Source organism: Lipotes vexillifer, unplaced genomic scaffold (assembly GCF_000442215.2).
Source record: "Lipotes vexillifer unplaced genomic scaffold, Lipotes_vexillifer_v1.1 scaffold534, whole genome shotgun sequence".
In the NCBI taxonomy this organism is placed as follows: domain Eukaryota; kingdom Metazoa; phylum Chordata; class Mammalia; order Artiodactyla; family Lipotidae; genus Lipotes; species Lipotes vexillifer.
In genome coordinates this window covers 3,654,216-3,671,756 of record NW_006787833.1, presented here as the reverse complement: position 1 = coordinate 3,671,756, position 17,541 = coordinate 3,654,216, and the positions used below count along the sequence as shown (strand labels likewise).

At 45.9% G+C, this 17,541-nt stretch overlaps 1 protein-coding gene and 1 non-coding gene across 2 annotated transcripts in view; both read right to left on the bottom strand.

Moving 5' to 3' along the window:
• The window catches only part of FRMD4A (FERM domain containing 4A), a 306,388-nt gene that overhangs the window by 86,903 nt on the left and 201,944 nt on the right, over window positions 1-17,541 (bottom strand). Inside the window, exons 8-10 of the mRNA XM_007460894.1 lie at window positions 8,481-8,564; window positions 3,601-3,666; window positions 3,301-3,358 (exon numbers count right to left, since the gene is read on the bottom strand). Coding sequence (XP_007460956.1) covers window positions 3,301-3,358; window positions 3,601-3,666; window positions 8,481-8,564 — 208 coding nt within the window. The remainder of the gene's footprint in view (window positions 1-3,300; window positions 3,359-3,600; window positions 3,667-8,480; window positions 8,565-17,541) is intronic.
• On the bottom strand, window positions 17,323-17,394 carry TRNAE-UUC (transfer RNA glutamic acid (anticodon UUC)). The gene has a single exon. It is a non-coding gene; the product is annotated as a tRNA-Glu (tRNA).

Genomic DNA, 17,541 nt, shown 5'->3' with positions numbered 1-17,541 from the left:
CCTTTTTTTTTTTTTTTTTTTTTTTTTTTTTGTAGCTTCTTTTCCCATATAGGCCATTACAGAGGATTGAGCAGAGTTCCCTGTGCTATACAGCAGGTTCTTATTAAGGACTCCTCTAATTTTATAGACAAAGGAATCATGCAAAGGTTGCGTCCTACTCTACTCAAGACCCTCCCCTTCCCCCCAGCAGGCCAATGGCAGTGCAGGGTAGGCAGATGCTCGTAAGGTGTGCATCCTGTTCACCTCATGAAGACAGTGGCTACCTGGCAGGACTGGGGTAGCAAAATCGAAGCCTAGACACTCTGGGAACTGAATTAAAAACACCAACACCATCTTTATTCCTCTGACAGAGACCTCTGGCTCCCCAGATTCTAAGTTGTAAATCTACATTCAAGACTGTTAGTTAGAAGCTCCCAAATGCTAGGAATTGACAGTGGGCACGTCAAACAGCCTTTCCCTGGATTTGTCCTAATTGCCACATGCGTGAATGATCTAACATACCCCATGGTGGATGTCTTGAAAACTCACAGTTGGCTTCAGCATTTTAAAATATATGTGGGGCAAGAGTTAGTTCAAGGTAAGCACAAAGGTAAAGGGCAGAAGAAATACATTTTGAATTTTTAGAAAAGTTTCTGAATTTCTTTAAAGGTATAAAAAAAACCCCTGTCTCTGGAAAGCGCCCGGGTGACTGCAATGGTTTCAGAGAACAGAACAAGAGGAGAGATGAAGGCGACTGCCATTTCAATTTGTCGAGGTAAGAGCGCTCATCACACTGTGAGATGCAACATTGTGAAATTTACAAGGCCACCAAACAGTGAGTCTCGATACAGTTAATTAGGCTCTTTCTCCAAATAGATAGGAGAGCAATCACTCACGTCTGGAGATTCCAAGGGCCAAACACACAGGCACACTTGGCACTTGGAAAATCGCCAGGTCTGCTTCTGGCCTCTAACAAGCTGCAAAGGAGCATATTTCTAAGGTTTGACTGGAAGGCAGAATGCATGCATATCAGAGGTTGCCTTTCTGTCAAGTTCTAGGGCTGAGGAGGAAACGGAACGCAGGTTTAAGCAAGTAAAAGACCAGATGAGGTTTTATCTCAAAGCCTTCCCATCTAGCTGTCTCAAGCCATCTCAACAGTCTTCCAGCATCTAGAAAACTTCCGTGGGGTAGCTGGAGAAGCAAATTTCATAATCTCTATTTTAATTACGAGCGACGGAGGTGAGGTCAAGCTAAGAACAAACAGCAAATCAGAGAATGGAATGGAGTCGGGGATTCTCGAGTTCCTGGCTCCCATTCCCGAATGCAGACCCCTTTGCTAAACATCACCGTAGACTATCTCCACAACTCAGGGAGAGACTCGCAGTTTGATTTCTGTAACATGTCTCTTGTAATAATGTCAGGACTACTGCTGGACCCTTCTGTTTCCTTTTTGGTAGCAAGATGGCAAAATGGACATGGGTTCCAAACTCTCACTAGCAGTGTAAGAGTTGAACCCTGGCAGCAGAAAGGGGGATTTTGAGCCTCTTTTCATGATCAATTCCATTTCCTTTTGGGGAGCTGACTGCCCACTGGCTTCAGTGGCCACATCCCAGGGCACAGCCAGCTGTACAGGGGGTAAGTCTCCTTAGAGGACAGAAGATAGCCCAGGAGGCCGGGTCACACTTCTCATGACAGAGTATAGCTTAGGCTTAAGCAGGGCAGGGATGGTTGTGATGCGTCTGTGAGGTCTGTGCATCATGCTGAAGAGGCATGAATAGCTTCCATTGGTGGGAAGCGTGTTGGAAGGACATCTGGAAGAACTGAACCACTGCAGGCTCTGAGAGATCCCTGGCTGAGCTGCTGGGGGGGACTGGAGTCCCCATACATGGCTCATAACTGAGCTCCACAAATATCATTCTGACACTTGTTCCCGTCACGGAAATGTGTACATCCAACTACTCAATTCAATTCTCAGTAATGGTACCTGGTAAATATTTACTGGGTATCTCCTAAGTGCCAGGCACTACACTGGGTTCTGCGAAAATATAAAAGAGTGCAACAGTCTTTGCCATCAAAAGGCTGCAGTTTAGAGGAAGATACAGGTCATTACGTTAAAATGCGTACCAAGGACGTGCAAAGTGCCGGGCAAACTGCCATGGGCGACACAACAATGAATGAAACACGGTGTTATGTTCTGGTCTAAAGGAATTAAAAATATAGTCGGGGGCTTCCCTGGTGGCACAGCGGTTAATAATCTGTCTGCCAATGCAGGGGACACGGGTTCGAGCCCTGGTCCGGGAAGATCCCACATGCCGCAGAGCAACTAAGCCCGTGTGCCACAACTACTGAGCCCGCGCGCCACAACTACTGAAGCTCGCGCGCCTAGAGCCCGTGCTCTGCAACAAGAGAAGCCACCGCAATGAGAAGCCTGCCCACCACAACGAAGAGTAGCCCCCGCTCACCGCAACTAGAGAAAGCCCGCGCACAGCAACGAAGACCCAACGCAGCCAAAACTAAATAAATTAAAAAATAAAAAATAAATAAAACTCCACCTGAAAATATTAAAAAATATATATATATGGTTGGGTGGAAACACGGGGTAGGAAACTGGTGGAAGAGCATGGAATCTTGGGTTGGTTGGTGGGACTGTCTTGAGTTCAGAAGTGTTTTCTGCTCTTTTTGTCTGGACTTTGGGCAATGACTTTGATAAACTTCACATTGGGGTAAACGAAGGAAAGGAAGTTATCCTTTCTCAGGATAGAAAAGGGTACGTGAGGACATCATTACCTGTTATTTCGAAGAGGAGATCCCAGTCTGGGACATTATGGATAAAACGCAAGAGAATTTAGAAGGGGGCCTGTGTTACACTGGACTTACTCCTTCTTTAAGAAGACAGAGCCTGTCGATTTGTCAGCCCCCATAGTCCCACTTCTCCTATTAAGTTGCCTACATGGCATTTGACCACCAAGAAAAACACTGTTGATTCTGCTTAAAGTTTTTGTTCTTTGCGCTTAGACGGAATTTTCCTACTGAGAGGCTCTGCGGTCCTGATCTCCAGGATTCTTCTGAGAATGAAGAAGTAGGCATTTACCACACCCACTGCACAAAAAGGCAAGTGAGTTTTGCAGAGGACCCGAATCAAGTCTCACTACCCTGGGAGGGGGGGAAGTTCCATTGTCCCAACGCCCCCTAGCATGCGATCTTCCTGTCCAAGTCCTCCCCACTGCCCCAAAAATCTTCAGTCAGATTAAAAAGAAAAAAAAAAATGAGAACTTTTTTTTTAGGGCATGGTGGCAACTTTCACCAAATGAGTTCACTTACCTTCACTGCGTAATAGTGAACCCCGTAGGTTGGGAGAGACTCCACGATGCTCATGTAGCTGGGAAGACAACACAACACACACACCTGGTTAATCGGCAGAAGTGGAATCGTATACATATTGGGGTGTGTGTGTGCACGTGATAAAGTTCTCAGAGTAATCATTTACATGAAAGATACATGGAACCACCTGCCCCCGGAGCTACGTCTCTCCCAGCAGAACTGAACAGCCCTGACATACACTATGTGAACACACACACACACACACGGCCTCAGCAGCACTGTGGCTTGGGGGGCACTTACTTGACAATGGCTTGGCCTCTGGTCTGGCCGTTCAGTTTCTTGTAGTGCTCGATGACCCGGTCCTCGCTAGAACGAGAGGAAAGGAGTCTCTGTCTCAGTCCCCAGGGCGACGGCCCCGCTTCCCGCTCACAGAGAGATCTGTGAGCCCCAGCATCCTCATGAGAAGCTCCAAGGAGCCAAGAGCTCCTGGAAAAATGACTTGTCCTGAAAGTAGCATGTCCGAACGCAGCCCAAGTGAGATGCCTAGGGCTAAGGATGTACCCAAAGCTTCTGCTTCCCCCTCAGAGGACTCGCATTCTCTTTGTCTTGGGTTTATCATCAGTAAAAGGAGAGCCCGGGCTTTGGGGGTTGGCTCCTCGTAAGAAACGAGACTGTGGGAGCAGAGGACGAAGTGGGGAGCGTGCGGGCCAGCGGGCAGGCACACGGGACAGAAGACAGGAAGAGGGCTACTGGCCGGAGGTGCGCGTGGACGCTCCGGTCGACCTCCCTCGGGTCTCCCTCCCCTTCCTCCGCTCTTGCATCCCGTCGGCACAGGGTCTCCGGGGTGGGGCAGGCAGGCGTGGACTCTGACAGGACGCCCACGGCCTCCCCACCCCGAGTTAGCAGGCAGGCTTGAGGGCGTCCAAGGACGAGGGGAAAGTTCTGGAATCTGGGGCCGGTTAACACAGACCGTGGAGCAACAAAAGGCCCAGAGGAGCGCTGGTGAGATAAGAAGGAGGCAGAAATCAGAGGGGCACCCCGGTACCTTCTGAAACCTTAGTTCTAACACAGCAAGAGGCCAGCTCGCTCCTTGAGGGGCAATGCAGGCCACACCCTCCCGCGATGGGGTGGACGGCGGCAGGGGCCTCTCTGGGAAGTGACCCTGTGGCCCGCCGCCTTTGGAAGCTCAGGAGCAACCTTGGGAATCCCAGGGGAAGCACATCCCACCTGCTGAGGGGTCAAGGCCAAAGGCCTGGCCTCTGGGACCAGGCCGCACGGCCTTCCACCTCACGCCTCGGCCTCACCTTCCTCCCCGTTGGCCCGTAGACTCCGTGACAAGGAGGCGACCCCAGGGACGAATACTCAAGACCTCCTTGGTTGACCTTTACGGGCTATTATTCATTTAGTACCCCGGAACTGATCGAAAGCCTTCTTTCACCCGCCCCTTTCTTTGGCAGCGAGGCCACTTCTGGGGGGGGGGGTCACACTTTCTACGTGTTCATCACCTAGTACTTGGGGGTCATTTAGTTATCTTCTAGCTACTCTCCCAAGCTTCCGTGAATCTCCCTTCACTTTAGTATTCTGAGATTTGACGCACTGTAAGGCTGGCCCCTCACGGGAAAGTGTCTTCTCTAATGCCCCGGATGGGGAATGGCTGCCTAGGAGGGGCCTTGGTCTAGTTGAGGGTCGTGTCTGTGGGGTCCGGGCACCTCTGTTCAGAAAGGGGCAGCTGCAGCCGTGTTTATCCTTGGCTCCCACACACCACGGAAATTCTATGCGGAGGGGGACAAAGCCCTCTCCTGACAGAGGATTCTCCAGAAGCGTCCTCTCTGGGGTCGACAGCAGCCTCCCAGAGCATCAGAGTCGTGTCAGGCCGTTCTGGGGTTACCCTTCCAGCTTCCTCCCCAGACAGCCACTGAATCAACAGCTGGGTTGCCACACGACGTGGCATCTGGGGAGGTGGACTTCTAGGTCCGGGGTCCAGCCACGCAGCATAGCTACAGGCCTGATTCCTTGGTACAGAGCTGCAAAGAGGGTCCCTGGCTCCCTGGGCTGAGGAGGGAAGACGGAACTTAACACAGTGCCGTGGCTGTGAACATGCGCATGGCGCGGGGACGAACACCAGCCGTGTCAGCAACACCGGCTGCCAGCTGTTCAGCTGTTCACAAACTGACTGGTCCGAGCCTGGGGGGGTCTCACCGTGCCTGACAGCTGTGGGGATCGGTCACCCTGCCTCGCCTGGTTTCTCCTGCTGTCTGAGACCCACCGCGAGGCCACAGTAACCTCCTTTTTCCTTGGCTTTTCCCACCTCTTCTGGCCCAGTGGAAACTCCAGAGGCTGGCGTGTGACAAGAGCCGCCTGAGACCCACTCCAGCCCCGGCCCCGTTCCCGCCCCTCTCCAGGCTTTGACAGATGACTCACACGTACCAACTACCCCAGATGCTTGGGGCGGACAAAAACGGGATTATCATCAGAGACCCATGAGGCAGAGGAAACGGGATCCCAAAACACATTTGGAGGACGTGGTGTTACATGAAGGAAAAAGGCAAATGACCAAGGCTGACCGCGCCCCAGGCATGGGATGGCTGGTCCATCTCTGCAGACAAGGAGCCCTGAAACAAGGCGATGGCCACAGGGCTCCCCGTCTCGGAGGAGCCGTCGGCCCGTGAGGGGAAGATGTCCCTTCACACCTGGTATGGGTGGTATGAGTGGTCCCGCGTTTGCAGTAGAGGCGCTCAAGAGAATCCAGGTCGGGGCCCTGATGCTGCCTTGTTCTGTGGCCCTGGGCACTTTGTGCCTCGGATGCCTCCCCGATAGAGAAATCACGTGGGGTGAGAAGTCCAAGCTTGTTGAACGCTTGGGGGAAATGAGCAGAAAGGATTATTATGTGATGACTCAGCATTACTATGCACCGTTCCTCTACTTCCTAATTGCATTCTGTGCCTTTTTATTTCCTCTCTTAATTACAGTCTGAATTTGGTTGATATGGTTAGTCCCATTTTAGAGATGGGAAATCGAGGCAGCAGAGAAGTCACACGAGCTTCCTGGCCTATCACTACCCCACAGTTCAGAGGCTTGGCTGGGATTCTAAAACCCACCGCTTTTGCTCACTAGGCTGTAATGCCTTCCCTGACTAGTGGTGGATGGGCTCCCAGTGGCTTCTTTTGGCCTGAAGGTTGTCCACTGCATCTGTGAATGTGTGTGTGTGTGTGTGTGTGTGTGTGTGTGAGTATATACTTTTTTTTTTAAGCAATGCATCATCAGAATGGTTCGTGCTACTGGCTTGTTTGTGTATAAGCTGAGCTGTAGAGCAGGTGAGGGTACCTGCTTCAAAAACATCCCTCCCTCGGTCCTACCATCCTCCCAGTGCATTTAGACAGTGACATGGGCACCTCTGGGTCTAAATGCGGCCTGGGGAAAGCGATGGCCTGGTCACAGAGATAGAGGGCTGTTCTGGCAGGACAGCTACGGATGTAGATGAGGATGAAGCTGTTCATAACGACAAAAGAGAAAGCATAAGCATGAAGGAAGGAGTTTCTGTATTGGTGATAATGTTTGCATACAGAGCAGACTGTGGAGGTAACATGAAAATCCAGAGAGAGAAAGAGGAGAGGCAAGGAGGTGTTCATAGCTCTGAAATGAGCACAGGGTGTAAAAAACGTTTGGAAACAAACACATGAGATAATTGAGGGAGGGATTAGGCTGAAAGCAACTCTGGTTCCAGACAACCCAGCAACATTACAGCCCCCGCTGGCAAATACATTTCACCAGGTAGGATCTACCAGCTTCTCGAGTTACTTCCTTGCATCTCGAGCTCCTTCACCATTGGTTTCCTGAAAATGAACCGCTGGGAGGACAGAGAAGGTAAGGCGCAGGCAGCATAAGGAATTGGGGAGAGGGCAATTGGGTTCCACGAACAAGGCAACAGGAGTGCCATCTGGGGGTGTTCGTGTGTGCACGCTGTCAGGTTGGAAGTCTGGAAATTGACATGTGCAAAGTCTTTGCACGTTAAACCAATTTTGCTCTTTGGGGGCAAATTAGAAGGATCTAAAGCCACTATTTATGGACACCTGTGTAACCAGAAAAAAGAATGGCAACAAAACAGTTCAGAGAGATGAAACTGGGGATGCCAGCACACGGGTGGGAGCTCTCAGCCTCAGGGTTCAGCTCTTTTTGTTTCCCGTCCAGCTGCCCCATCACCACTTGGTCTCTTGGCAAGAAATGATTTACGTACTGGAGTTTCATCCTGCTAATGCCCTCTGCAGCAAGATGCATCCCAGCCAAAGGAATCCCTTAAAGCCACCCGGATGACTGAACAACTAGTCTGTCGTCGACTGGAAAGGTGTCTGGACAGGATGAAATGTTAGTAAACTGGCAACTTCATAAAGCATATTAGAGAAGTGCTCAAAAGTCATATGTTATAATTCAATAAGATTGACTTGTTCTGTGATTTTTGTTTTATCTTATTACTGTTTTTAAAATAAAAGCCGTTAACAGTGCTTTTTGTCAAGGAGTCAGAAGGATCACTGGGGGAGCGGCATTTTGCTTTCAAAGGACAGTGGTCAGGGCTCGCTAGCCCAGCAGTATTTCAACACACTGCCCGGCAATGCAAACCCCGCTCCACTGTGACCCGGACCACAACCTGGGAACCGTTCAAGTGCCCGATTCATTCAGAATCAGTAATTCAGGGCCCGACAGATGAACTATGGTGTAATGTTACACGGAAGCTAAATCAGGAGATATTAAACACTGTGGGAAAATAAAAGAATCAATCTCTCTCTTCTGCAAAGAAAAAAACCCTGTCCTCCTCCCACATCTCAAAACCCCACACATCCTGTCATCAAATGACAAGGATCCCAAAGCGAAACTCTAGCAGCTCAGGAAAGACTCTCCAAGGAGGCAAAACACCCAGAGGGAAATTTTAGAAGGTTTTTTTGTTTTTTAAAGAAAGAAAATAGGGAAAAGAGATCTCACGCATTTCATGTTATTTAAATAAATGCAGAAAACAGTTTCATGAAGACTCAAGCCACTCGATACAGTTTGCAGTCGCTGTCTGATTGGGGTCCAGGCGGACCCGTGGTGGCAGGGAGGATGGACAGTCGCCAGGAGCCCCTGCATCCCTAGAAGGGGCTCCCTCCTGGAGGGGGGATGCCTGGGGCATGCAGAGAAAGGGGGCTTACCAGTAAGCCAGGGAGGGGTGCTCCTTCAGAGCCTGCGTGGGAAGTGCTGGCAGTTTCTTCAAGTCCGTCCTCACCACTTCATTGCTGGAAGACAGGGCAGACAGGGAGCATGGCAGAAACATGCTCAGCCTCGGAGAAAACCACGGCACCACGCGAGGCGACCCGGCCCAGTCTTGTCCCCAGACCCCGCATCTGTTCCCCTTTAGTGAAAAGCGGTGCTTTCTTTGTACTTATTTACTTAGCAGAGACGCAAAAGAACACATAGCATGCAGAGCCCAGAGGCCTTTCCTTGTAGAGGGCAGGGCGGGGCAGAGCCGTCTCAGATGCCTGCGGGTTCTTTTCAAGCCCTGCATGCCGAGGGGGCACCGATGAGTGTCCCCGGGCAGCAGGAAGGTGGGCAGAAGGGTCACCAGTTTCCCCACGGGGGGACCTTAGGGAGGTCTTGAGGGCCCCGCCGTGGGCTTTGAGAATGGACAGCTCGACTGTTTTCTCCTTAAGCTGTTTCCCTCACTAACCCACAGGCCAGTTTTCTTTGCCTGGATTGACCACATGCTAGAAACTGTTGTCCAAAATATGACAAATGCATAACATTTGCTTTTTAAAAAAAATTTTTTGATTGGAGTATAGTTGATTTACAATGTTGTGTTAGTTTCAGGTGTACAGCAAAGTGATTCAGTTACATATATATATATTTTTTTCCCACATTCTTTTCCCTTATAGGTTATTACAAAATATTGAGTAGAGTTCCTTGTGCTATACAGTAGGTCCTTGTTGGTTATCTATTTTGTATATAGTAGTGTGTATCCGTTAATCCCCAGCTCCTAATTTATCCGCCCCCCTTTCCCCTTTGGTAACCATAACTTTTTTTTCTATGTCTGGGTCTATTTTTGTTTTATATATAAGTTCATTTGTCATTTGCTTTTGACATGATCCAGAAACAACTCAGAAAGTGTGAAGTGGATTATCAGGCGCTAGGAGGAGGCCTTACGCGTCTGGTCCCTGGACCAGAAATTCTTCCTTCCCTTCAGACTCGCATGATCTCAGGTTTGGGAGATACTTTAAATTCCCCTAATTTAACCAGGGGGCTTCAGAGGCTTGACTCCCCTGTGGGCGCTCAGCAGACCCACACCCCTGCTGGGACAGGGACATCTGGGTGTTGGCCTCCAATGTCTACCTCCAGAGCCAGTCAGCAGCATCCACTTGGGATGGCTCTGGTGTGTAAAGGTGTCTCCCTGTACTGGTCCACCAGAGAGCCTCATGGCCCTTGCTGTGAAGCCTGCATTTACACACAGTTCTAACCCAGGCTATGGGAGCAGCTTCCGTTCTGCTCATGCAAATCAAGGCAAACATTGACCACCGGGACCTTGGGCAGTAGCATCTAAAAAGCAACGAGACAGGAGCTCACAGGTAAATACAAAGGAAGAAGGGAACACCACAGTCACATGCCTTTCTGTGGGCCCCCCACCCAGCCGGAAACACTGCCTCCAGCTAGGAATCCGCAGCTACCCTTTGGATGCCAAGAGCCGGTGGGCAAAACCATTTCCATACTTGAAGTTCATGTACCTGGTGACAAAGAAACACATGGATGTGACCTTATAGCTGCTCCCAGAAAGGGCATGTTTCAAGTGGACTAAGAAACAGTGACACTGAAGTTTGTGAATATTGGCTTTGGACAACCAGCCGGAAGGAAAATCTCAACTTGTAACTGTTGAAATCAATAAATCTAAGTCCTTGAACGGTTATCACGTAGGTGGCAAGGGTTTATTGCTTAATAATCAATAAGTTGAATGTATTTATGGAGCCCCTGCTATAGGGATATATAAAAAAAGGATAAGCCATAGTCCTCATTCAAAAGGTGTTCACAATTCAGTGCAGGGAGTGAGAGGTGAGAATAAAAAGAGAACTGACTACATGGGCAGTACTGGATCATGTCCATTCAAACAACAGACTAAAAAGTTTGGAGGAAAGGAAGGCCCCTGTGGGCTCTGTTGTAAAAGCAGACATTGGGGCAGGGCCCACGTGGAGAAAAGGACAGGAATCTTATTTTTCTTCTCAGTGGAATACAGTCGAGTATGGAGGCCAGGAACTGAAGAGATCAATTAGAACGGGTGGTATGGAAGGGTTAAGCAGACCAAATAAATGGCAGATTAGGCACAGGATTTTGAGGACCTTCCATGCCAGGCTGGTAGAGTTCAAGTTTAGCCAGGAGGAAAGGGTCAGCACTGGAGCTTTTCACACAGGTCACTTCCTTGTGTTTAGGAAAATTCAATTCCCAAGCAGAGTCTGGAAGTTTTACTTGCATGTTATTAAGGCATAAAGGAATGCTCGGGTCCCCGAACACCCAAGCGCCTACAGTGATGAGTTTCCGGGTCTTATCTTCCCTCTTTATTAACTATAAGCTCCCTGAGAACAGGGATTTGTTTCACGGACTCATCGGTGCCTAGGGTGGCACCTTACGGGTTGAACATTTATCGAATGGAACTGTGAGAAAGAAAATTACGCTGAAGCACGAGTGTGGGTTTAACTCACGCTCATCACATCTAAAGTATATTTGGGGAAGGAAGGAACTAAAGGAGGAAGAGATTGTCTTACCCACTAAACACTCATTTGTTGGCAAACAAACATTCCCGATGAGAGTCCCAGGTCTGACTTCCTGGCTGGAGATGCAGTGGCTTTTTTTTTTAGCGCTCCCCCAGGGCCAGGTGACACAGACAAATACAACAAGAAATCACGAAGGCGTGAAGCCCATCCAAATCCATTACATTCTGGAAGGGATCCAGGGCTCTTAAGCCGTCCCAAAGGACAACTATGAAGAAATGTCCTATTTGCCTTTCTGCTGTCTGTAAACATCTGTAATGACTTAGAGGGGGCCAGCCCTGTCAGATGATCTGGCCATACCCTGGCTGCAAATCACAAAGCTGCCTTAATGGGAGACCTGGTCACTCTATCTCCAGAGACTTGGGAAGCTGAAACTGAAAGAATGTGCTAGAAGTTCCCAGCTTCCTCTCTCAAGACGTCTCCCCCAGAGTCAGGACAAATGATAAATGTCAACTTATGAAATACGCTAAAACAGTTCCTTGTTCCAAACAGCGGTCAGTTTCCATTTCTAGCAAAAGAAAAAAGGTCTCTTGGAAAATCACTTGCTAAACTGAGAGTAAAACTGAAGTCTTCTTATTTTTAATATTAACCAGGTTTTATTCACAACTTTTAGGTAGTGATTAATGCTGCCAGCAAAAACTTGGTCTCTCAGTGATGTGTTAGTCTTTGACTTGGGTTTTTTTGCTTTTTTTTTGTTTTTTGTTTTTAAGATGATGGATCGTGGTTCTGTCTACCCTGCTCATAAAACATGGGAAGTTTGAATGATCTACTGTGGAAAACTAAGGTTTCTAGCAATATGCGTCAACTAGGGGATCTGTCACAAATAACAGCAAGAACAAATTTAACCAAGACACCATAGAGTGAAGAAAGCAAAAATGAAATTTGATAGGACGATTAGCAAAATCCACAAGGTGCTTGTTTTCCTTTAAAAAGTGACAAAACGCTTTTTCAGAAGATTCCCTTTGGGTTAAATGAGATGTCCATAACTTGCAGGACAAACTTGGGGCAGACAGAACTGGCTTCGTGTGGAAGAATTCTTCCTGAAACCAGTGGTTTTGAGGTGTCCTGGTACTAAAACACTAGAGACTAAAGCCAGAAAGTTACACTAGTGTCACAAAAAAGGACTAACACAAAACACTAACTAACAAAACTCAGAGACAGTAACATGATGTTAGTATCCTACTAACTCCTCCGTATTTCATGAGTGTATCATGAAGGTCAAGTTCTCCAGGGAGAGGGATTTCATAAGTTAAAAAGAGTATTACGGGTCCTCATTATCCGCAATTCCAAAATCTGAAAATCTCTAAGATATAAAGCCTTCTAACCAACTTGGTGGTGAACCTAATGTTCGATCTTTCTCTCTCTCTTCCACTTGGTGTGAATATCCATATTCTGGTGCAGAAGCGTGAACAGACTGGATTCCAGGAGCTGCCTCAGACGCTGCCGTGGGTGTTACGGTATACTCCGCATTACCCATCTAAAACCCACAAAGTTCTGGGTTCAGAAACACTCGACCCTAAAGTTTCAGAGACGCGTTGTGAATCTGTATTACTTTATTCAACGGTACAATACATCTAGAAAACTCTGAGACAGATGAATAAGGAGAGCTGTAGATTTTCTCTTTGCTTATCTTAATAACCATGCAGGAAACAATTTCTCTCCTTCCCTTCCCTTCTTCTTTTTTTTTTTTTTTTTAACCAAGTTGAACTTCATGTTCTAGCAAAGAAAATGGGGACACTTGGCTACCTCCTCCCTACCACATACTCTCCTTCAGGGGTACAGGGAGGCTCACAGAACTGGTGGCTGAGGACGATGCTTGTGAGGGTTCTCTCGTAGTTGTGTGACCATTTGCAGACACCAGGGAAGCACCTGCGGGTCCCTCTGAGATTCTTCCAGCAGAGGATTCTGGATTCTGGGCATGTATCATGGATAAATATGCCACACTAATTTGCCACCTGTACGGAGGGGCAAAATTACCAACATTTATGAATTATGTGCCTTTATTTCTGATGGTAATGGCTAATTTATCTAAGTAAAGATTTCTTTCTTGATTAGTGAGTTTGGTTTTCTAGGATGACAGGAAACATTTTTTTGCGTTTCTAACATAGTTGTAAACTTGTAAAAATTCAAAACAAAATTTTTTATAAGCCTACAATTTGAGACAATAATTTTACTCAAAAGGCTGTTTAATTTTCTATGTTACCCTTTTGAGTCAAAATCTTAATTCTGAAAAACTGACATAATGTCATAGCCGTGAACCTTTTTGTTATTACCAAGGTCAACTCAAAATATGATAGTGATATTAAAGAAATATTTAGCAAATGAGACAAGCTGTCATAATACAAAATTGCCTCCTTTACCGTATATCTAAACAATTCCCATAGGATTGGACGAATATCCTCCTGCAAAATACCCTATCTGAATACTTTTCTATGCTTGGAAACTGTGAATTACACACTTGAAAAGCTCAGTAAAATGGACTTTTGTGCACAAAACAAAGCTTTCTGTAACAACATTTCCACTTGAACATTTTGTTTCAAAATTTCAGATTCTGTTCCTTTCAAAAGGTCTTGCTGGCACGAAAGATTCCAGCTGCTTCTCCCTCTAAGTCCTTTAGAAGTCATGGGAAAATATCACACACCCCATTCTCTCTCTCTCTCTCTTTTTTCAAATAAAATAACATACAAGAATTATATAAATTTAAATTCTTCCCACAAAAGCTCTCCTTTGGGCTGCATGTATTTCAAGCTTAACAGATGACTTTTTTTCTAGTCATTTTCCAAAAGGGAAATTTGCAAGTTTGGGTATAAAGATACTATCAGGTTATGTAAGTTGTATTCCAAATGTTGACTCTTCCAAACACAGCTGTCTGAGTTTTTTTTTTACTAATTATCTAAGAGTCCCAGCAAATCGATTTCTCTTAGTATATGATCCTATCAGCTGTTTTCTTTCAAGAGGCCAATTAAAACGTTGTAGGAAAATATACCCCAAATGATCAAATGCTCTAATACTGCTTTAACACTAGGCTTGCTATGACTTGCAGGAGTAAAACCACTTAGGTAAGTGCAAAGTAATGATGTTAGTAAACTCAGAATTGTGATTTTTTTTTTTTTTTTTGCGGTACGCAGGCCTCTCACTGTTGTGGTCTCTCCCGTCACGGAGCACAGGCTCCGGACGCGCAGGCTCAGCGGCCATGGCTCACGGGCCCAGCCGCTCCGCGGCACGTGGGATCTTCCCGGACCGGGGCACGAACCCGCGGCCCCTGCATCGGCAGGCGGACTCTGAACCACTGCGCCACCAGGGAAGCCCCAGATTACTATCTTTAAAAAGATGACATTATTTCCTTGCCCTACTAAGGGACAGCGTTGAAAGTTGATTAATCTCAGGCAGTGGTCTATAAATCACAATTCTGAGCTTCCTTGGTGGCGCAGTGGTTCAGAGTCCGCCTGCCGATGCGGGGAACACGGGCTCGTGCCCCGGTCCGGGAAGATCCCACGTGCCGCGGAGCGGCTGGGCCCGTGAGCCATGGCCGCTGAGCCTGCAAGTCCGGAGCCTGTGCTCCGCGACGGGAGAGGCCACAACAGTGAGAGGCCCGCGTACCGCAAAAAAAAAAAAAAAAAGATAGTAATCTGTACAAATGTTTATGTTACCAAAAAAAGTCTTTTAGAAGAAAATCAGCTCTTTATCTTCTTTTCCTGTTGATCTTCTAAAATTCTTCCTTTAACCTATGACTGCCTAAAAGGCATCATCTAGTCTGACAAAAAAACAAAACAACGAAAGCCTACAAATAGGGAATTTTCAGATACCAGTAAACCAAGTTTCATTTGCAGTAATTCACAAATGCTCTTAAAAAAGGCAGACGAGATTTCATACAAAGAACAAAAAAATCAAGAGGGTACTTTTTTTTTCCCCACAGAAATTTCATTTTATCTTTCTGGTTTAGTGAACAAATGGTTCCATGGTTTACAGAAGAGGAAATATTAAAAGGTCTTCACTTTTTTTTTTTTTTTTTTTTTTTTTGCTTCTAGCTGCTCTTCTAGAGACCTAAGACCAGGCAGTCCATGGAAGCTGAAAGGAATTTTTCAGGACAAATAAATACTCCAACTCCTTTTCTAAAATGGAGGTAAAACTCAATTTCCCTGCTACTCATTTCTATTGATGGAGTAATGTGTTGCTTTATTTCTAAAGCATTATTATTATTATTATTATTATTATTAAGAAGCAGAATTGGAACCCTGTAGGTTGATAAATCAGGGTCACAGTAAGACTCCTACTGACCCTGGAACTCTGATAAGCAGATATTCTCCCACTGGTACCAGCCTTTAACTTTGTACGGATGTCACAGAAACTGACCCCTCTGTATTCAATCACAGCGTTGCTTTTTTGACGTTGGTTGCTGTGTTTCCTTGGAATAGACAACCTGCAGATGGAGGGCAGCCTCCCATCACCTCCAAAGCACATGATGAACTTTGCCTAACAGGTAAGCAAAATGTGACCCACAGAACTTTACATGGGATTTCCTTAATATCAGCCCTTTTCAGGTGCTGTTTGCTTACTAGTCCTTATAAGTCTTTTAATGATCAGCATCAATACATCCGGTTCTCTGTAACAAAGATATTTCCAGGTCCCAAGAAACGGCCTGGAGTGACCGAGCTTTACCCGTCTGGTTTCAATAAATTGTGTTAGCAAAAAATTCTACAGAACAGATGTTTTTTAACTAGTCCCTGTTAATCTGTGGATGATTCTTTATATCAAAGGCAGTGTGATTTGGGAATGTATTTATGTGGCTCAGCATAAACTATTTTTAATCAATTCACCGGTTTGGTAAAACGTTGTTAAAATGATTATTTTCCCTTTTTTTTTTGGTGGCCCCCTTTCAGAAAGGCTGACAGAAAGTAAAAAGTGAGGCTATTCTCAAAATCAGAGTATGAAGATTAGCCACTAGGGTTTTCAGTTAAGGTCCCCTTAGGGAAAAAAAGCAAAAAAATCAAATTCTTTAAGTAATACCTTGCTTAGTGCAGTGTATTAATAAGTCTTCTGTTACATTAAATTAGAATGTAACTATACAGTTTGAATGTCCTGTTCAGTTGACTAAATTAGGTGTTCCCTGAATTGACCTTTTTAAAGACAAGAGCATTATTTTTCTATGGTAACCGAATGTTTAAAAGAATCTTTTTTTAACATCTTTATTGGAGTATAATTGCTCCACAATGTTGTGTTAGTTTCTGCCATATAACAAAGTGAATCAGCTATAAGTATACATATATCCCCATATCCCCTCCCTCTTGCGTCTCCCTCCCACCCTCCCTACCCCACCCCTCTAGGTGGTCACAAAGCACCGAGCTGATCTCCCTGTGCTATGCGGCTGCTTCCCACTAGCTATCTATTTTACAAGGAATTTTTTCTTTACTAAGAAAAATCAGTGCTCGGCACTTAAACCACTGCAGAGTTTGTGATGAATAAAGTATGTATAAAATCCTAGAAAATGTGTATTAGCTGACTAATGCTCAGGAGTGATTATCAAAGGAGAACTTTTTGTTTTTAAAACTGTTTTGACCCTTTTCAACCTAATATCTGCTTATATAGCTGCCATGATGAACAGTTCTTAGGCTATTCAATTGTTTTAAACAGAATGCCAACTCCACTGATTTCCTCATTGTTGATGGACATTCATTTTTTTTTTTTTTTTACATACATATGTACCAGGAAATGAAATACGATCACTACATGCTTTGCTAAGGAAAATAATACAAGGGAAAAAATATTTTTAGATAAGACGATTTCCTCAACCTTTCACGAGATCTTACAAATTTGTCTACGCTAGAATATGAACATGGATGACATATATTTCTTCCTATCATGGACAATACTTCCTATCTATACCTCACTCATTTTCTTTCAGCAACACTGAACCCAAGATTTCATTGTCAAGCTCAGTAAGACAAGGAAGTGAACATTTCCATTAACTGGAAAGAAAAGGGGGTTACGTAAGAATAAGCCTTCAGGGGTCTGCTGAGCAAAAAAGAGTCCAAAAGGAGAAACAGAACAGCTTGTGAGTTTCACGAGAAACAGTCGTTAGGGCTCTGGGTTGACCTTACATAGTTCTCGTTCTATTAAAGTAGCATCAGCACTTTCGACTTCTCCCTTTTGTAAAAAGAACCCTTTTCCTCTTGTACATCAAGGAACTTGCTCCCATAATATGTAGATTTTTTTTGGCCCAACTGAGTGGCTTGCAGGATCTTAGTTCCCTGACCAGGGATTGAACCCGGGCCACAGCAGTGAAAGTGCTGAGTCCTAAGCACTGGACCGCCAGGGAATTCCCATAACATATAGATTTTTAATACTCATTCCACATAAATGTAATCTGCATATATTCACTGAAATGTAAACATACAGGATAATAGCATCCTGGGCAAAGTAGCTTTTTAGGAAGGTAGAGATTCAGGATCATCAGGCTATGAAA